At 33.8% G+C, this 5477-nt stretch overlaps 1 protein-coding gene across 2 annotated transcripts; it reads right to left on the bottom strand.

Annotated features, from left to right (window-relative positions):
• Nucleotides 1-367: 367 nt before the first annotated feature.
• Nucleotides 368-1475, bottom strand: LOC149988394 (uncharacterized). 2 transcript variants are annotated; one of them, XR_016504909.1, is made up of 2 exons: nucleotides 1035-1475; nucleotides 368-905 (listed from the first exon to the last, which is right to left on the bottom strand). XR_016504909.1 is itself a non-coding variant. In XM_090253358.1 (2 exons), exons 1-2 carry the CDS (start codon nucleotides 1226-1228, stop codon nucleotides 790-792), a joined length of 315 nt encoding a protein of 104 aa, XP_090109484.1. In that variant the 5' UTR covers nucleotides 1229-1475; the 3' UTR covers nucleotides 368-789. The 2 variants fall into 2 exon arrangements, 1 of the variants encoding a protein (XP_090109484.1); XM_090253358.1 differs by having other exon boundaries at nucleotides 368-910.
• Nucleotides 1476-5477: the final 4002 nt, after the last annotated feature.

Below are 5477 nucleotides of genomic sequence, written 5' to 3'. Positions count from 1 at the left end.
TGGCAGCAGCTCGGCTGTAGTTTGGCGGCAGTTCAGCAACAACATGGATGGAGTGCAGTAAGGAGCAAGCTGAGGTGGAGTTGGGCTGGATCAAGTATTCTAAGCAAGTAGGATAGAAAGTGGAACAAGTACTCTAAACAAGCTAATGTGTGAGGGGCCAGTAAGAAGAACAAGACCATGAGGTAGACACTGAGAAAGAATAGCAACAGGTTTAAAGAGTCAAAGACTAGACCAAAAAATTGTGATAGTGTGTAGAAGAGAGTCGTGCTGATAACGTGTTGAGAATGTTTAGAAAGATACAAGAGTAATAGTAAGTCATACATACACACAAGAGTAGTAGTAAGTCATACACACAAGAAGGTTTCTAAGGAGAGAGAGCTTCACATACACCAATCTATTGATCTGGTTGTGTCTCGCATACAAGAAGAGAAAAGAAGAGAGGATAAATAGTACTTCTCCACTAGACTCTAAATACTGTAGCTATGGTAATTACTGTAGTCTACAGTAAATATTATGGAAAGCACATGCTACATTTAATGATCTCAACAATAACAATGCTTGTGGTTGATTGTATGCTTCACCACACCAGCAGGTTAGCACCCATCAGTTCTATTCTACGTCATATTGAACCGACTATAAACAGTGCTATCGACTGACACCTTTACCGATCATCCCCAACTTCTGTAGCAGCAGATGTTTTCAGTTGAAAATAGGGCAAAAGGAAAAGCTCTATTCACCAACTTCGGACAAAGTATGTTTTTCGGAGGAAGCATCCGAATGTGTTGCAGCTCATCGTGATCCAATAGATGCTCTTCCCTTCGCACCAAAACCAAATGCACTTCCAGGCGCAGACATGGAGCTTGGTCTCCTCGGTCGACGGAGGGTCAACGCTTCGGCGTCTGTGGCTGCGCTACAAAGATGGGAACGCAGACTTGAGCGAGCAGAATCCGGGTCCACACCCCAAGAGAGAAATAAGAAACAGCATGGGGAAGAGAACACAACAGGAAAGCAAGGGCAAAAGAAGCTTGTGGTACTTGTAGGCTCTCAGTACTGTAGGGAGTGTGTAGTAGGGTCCCCTCGTGTAGAACTTCACTTCCCCTCCATGCTCTTCCAGCTCACTACGCACACGGAGGAACCTCGGAAAACGGAGATGGGTTGCATATTCCCATGGTCTGCAATGCATCCAACTACCGCGGGGGCAGCGTTGCAAGTGCCCATCCAAACACATACTCTCTCTCTCTCTCACTCACTCTCACACTGTCTAACACACACAATCATGCCTTAATGCATGCATGCATGCTTTGCACTGCTACTCCTTGACGACAAACTCTCTCTCTCTCTATCTCTCTACTACAGGATCGTCACGTGCCTGCCTTTTCCATTGCTTTGCATCGCTTTGCTTTGCTTTTGCCTGCTCTCCTTACCACCACTTTGTGGCTGCCACTGTGCGAGTCAAAAGACTCTCCCTGCCTCGGTGCTTGTGCCTGCTCAAAAGGAACTGCTCTAATACCCCTCAAGCAAGCAAGAAATCAATCCAGCAAGGACCGAAGGATCTTCTAGGTTTCGGTCTTGGTCTTGTATGACTAGAAGCTAGGCACGTTGGAATAAGTGTACAACAATTAGAAATTGCTTTCAAATTGGGTACTCGGTTGAATAAATATTTGTGCTAAATGATTATCTAAGTAAAATTTTTGATCAGGATTGATTGTTTTCAATATGTCCACTTAAATTGACATTCTAAGGATTTGATATAACCACAAATAATTATAATTGGCACCATAAATAACCATAATAGGTAGTTCAAATTCCAACTATAGAGTGACAACTTGTTTGATAAAGCCTTATACAAGGTTTATCCATGCTACGTAAAAACTAATAAATAAATAAATAAATAAACAATCTAGGGTGAATCTAAGGTGTTGAGAGTAGTTTAATGGACTTTATTACAATTTACCTTATCATTAGAATTTAAACATAATACTTTTTGATATCATGAACCATTCCTATTATACCTAAAAGCATCAAGAGAAGAAGGATAATAAATATTTTAATTAGAGAATTAATATATATATATATATATATATATATAAATATACGTCCTGATATGTTTCTTTCTTATTACTTAATTACTACAACAAGTTTAAGAGTAGCATCAAGAAAAGAAGGATAATAAATAAGAAATTAAATCTTATATCCAAACTTAACTTTAGAAACAATAGTATGCAAAATATTATTTGTCTACATAATTGTGTTGAAGATTTTTTTTTTAAAAGTGGTAAATTTGACTATTTAAAAATACTTGAGTATACAAATTCTTAAATTATTATTAAATTACAAAACTAAAATTTATAAAAACCATAAGACTTATGAATTTAGTATTCAAATTATATAATGTTCCTATAGTTTCATTTTAAATATAAAAAACTTCTAAAAAAAATTAATATGGTGGCATAATGGATCTAATAATACTTATAAATCTTATTTATATTTAAAAAATCTTATTAGATATTTTTTAAGATAGTTGTTATTTATCCAAATTATATCGACTTTTATTTTTTTAATTACTTAGATAATATAAGTAATTATGTAAAAAAAAAAAAAACAAAATAAAAATATATTTTATGCTTAAGAAAAAAAATATTATGGATTTTTATTTATATTAGAGAGATAGTATTGTGTAAAATTTTAAGAACGTTTTTTATAGTTTAATTAAAGTAATAGATTAATCAAAATAAATATTTAATAAATAATGAATTATTAAAATTAAATAAGAATTATTTATAAATTATTAAATTGGATTTTATATCAAAACCAATTGTAAGTTAAATTGAATTATCTATATATATATATATATATATATATATACATATTATAATATTATTAAAGGATTTATATTTTAAAATTATTTATTTAAAAAGTGCTATTAATATAAAAACTTTTTATAGAATTTTTAAAAATATTTATAATTCTTTTAATCTCCTATTTTATTTATTTTTCATATTTTGGCTAGAAATGATTAAAAATCTCTATATAGATTATTTATTTATTATTTTTATTATTTTGGTATAAATAAATGAATTTATTGTAAGTAAAAGATTTGGTATAAGCATCTAATTGTATTCAATCTGAAAGAATTGTTGGATGTTGAATTAGTAATAATTAGTGATACCTAGCTAAGAGTTAGTATGCTAAGTACTTCAATTGAAGCTTACTCATACAAGTCTATTCTTGTAACCACCTTCACTACTATCCATATTGGAAATAAAGCCTAAGATGGGACCAATCAAGACTTAGGAAGATGGACCATCCACCATCAATGCATAGATTGCTTATATATACCATCTAGTAGTAAAGTCTTGAGACAATTATGAGGCATGGAATGCTACTAGATGGAAGTTTCTAAGGACAAGTAACAAATTTTACTATCTACATACAATGCAAGATATAGTAGATAATATAGTGAATACAGTTGCTGTCAAAAACAAGATAGGACATTGAAAACTCAGAGACTTTATAATGTAATGTAGGCAAGATTGTAAATATATGCATGTCGATTATAATGTTCGATTTTATTAGAAGATCTATCATAGAGATGAATATATTACAAGTAAAACAAAAAGCATAGCTTGAAAAGAGGTGATAGTATCCTCAAAGAAGCATCCAACTTACTCTTGATTGATTAATTGAATGTAATTGTGATTGCTCGTTTTATTTATTCTGGAAGAAACCTTCCAAAATAAATCCGTATAGGAGGATTTGAACACGGGGAATGACTAGTTGCTTAAGCATTCACGTTAGGGTCACACAATCAATTACCTCCTGAATATATCGTCTCTATTTTCAATATCTGAACACACAAGAAAACTATAATCTCCTCCTTCACTTTATCGATCTCTTCCTTACAACAATTCAGTTATACCAATAACTGCTATTTCCACCAATATATTCACCTTCATAATCTCCAACTGTAATACTGTGCCCTCACACCTTTCAGCACACAAGTACCCTCATTTCAATCACTGGAATTCTTCACACTAAACCCAGCTTACTGTCACGGCCATAATCATGTAAGCTAATAATTACATATAGAAATAGGTAGAAGTAAGTAAAAGTAGATAAAAGTAAGTTAATTCTATAATATTTAATATAGAAGCTTCCTAGAAACTTCCTAGACGCTGCTTTAACTTCATAGGTGTCTTTAATTGACTTTTTGGATTAGAAACGTGGTCAACAAGTTGGCCATGTGCCACACATGTTGTTAGCTTGAAGATCAAGCTAACTATGTGGCCCACACGTAGAAAAACTTACCTTGTAAGTCAAGGCATGTGTCCTACAAAGTCAATACATATTGGAGGTCCTATAGAACGTCGCCACGTAGCCCCTAGTTAGATAGTATATATAGAGACAAGAGTGAAGGCTTCTTCACTCTTGTCAACTCCTTTCTTGCTTCTAGTCCAGGTTCAAGAGTCTTTAGTTTCTTGTCTTGTGGCAATAGCCATTCTTGTTTCCTTTTAATATACCTACTTGTTTATATTTTGACTTATTATATCGAGATAGCCTTTTGGTGTATATTTTCCCTCATCAAGTCTTTGTCCTTGACAGATTGACAAGAGTACACTTACAATATCAGAGCTTTGTTTTTTCTTGAGTAAGAGTGGATTACCCCTTTCTCTTGACAAGACATAAGCGTATTAGAAGTTTGCGGGTTACCCACTTCTAAACTGATATTGTTCTTAATATCTTCTTTGTTATCAAGTCTTTCTTTTCTTTTGTCTTGAGCAATATCAAACAAATTTTTCTTCTTAGTGTCATTATGGCAGAGCTTGTTGAAATGAAGAGTACAATGGCACAAATGCAAGAGCAAATGAGGGAGTTAATGCTTGCGATGCATCAACTCAATTGACCAACACAGGAAAGAACAAGAATAGCAGAAAGTGGAGATATAGAGATGATCGGAGCTGCTTCAACATCTACAACAAATCACGTTCCTTCTCCAATTGTACAACACCCTATAAGCACTGGAGAACCAAGAATTACCTTACTTGAGAAATTTGATGGTACGAGATCAAAGTTTCGAGGGTTCATCAATCAAGTACAATTGGCAATTGAACTTCAACCGCAAAGCTATCCAACTCCAGGATCACAAGTCAGGTTTATTGGCACTCTACTTTCTGGTTCTGCATTATCGTGGTTTTCGTCTTTTCTTGAACAACGAAATCTAATATTGGACAATTTGAAAGCTTTTTTGGCGGAGTTTCGATCTATGTATGGTGAACACGATGCAACTCGTGTTGCAACAAATAAGATCCGAATTCTGCGACAAGAAAATCGCTCAATAACAGTATATGCTTCACAATTTCGACAACTTGCAATTGACATCAAGTGGGATGATGCTGCACTCATCAGTCAATTTCTTTATGGATTGCAATACGAAGTAAAGAAATTGATGCTCAACTTACCTGATCCTCAAACTTTGA

The sequence above is a fragment of the Physcomitrium patens genome, chromosome 9, assembly GCF_059467195.1.
Source record: "Physcomitrium patens ecotype Gransden chromosome 9, ASM5946719v1, whole genome shotgun sequence".
Taxonomy (NCBI): domain Eukaryota; kingdom Viridiplantae; phylum Streptophyta; class Bryopsida; order Funariales; family Funariaceae; genus Physcomitrium; species Physcomitrium patens.
The sequence above is the reverse complement of the archived record's forward strand: the minus strand, read 5'-3'. Positions and strand labels throughout refer to the sequence as shown.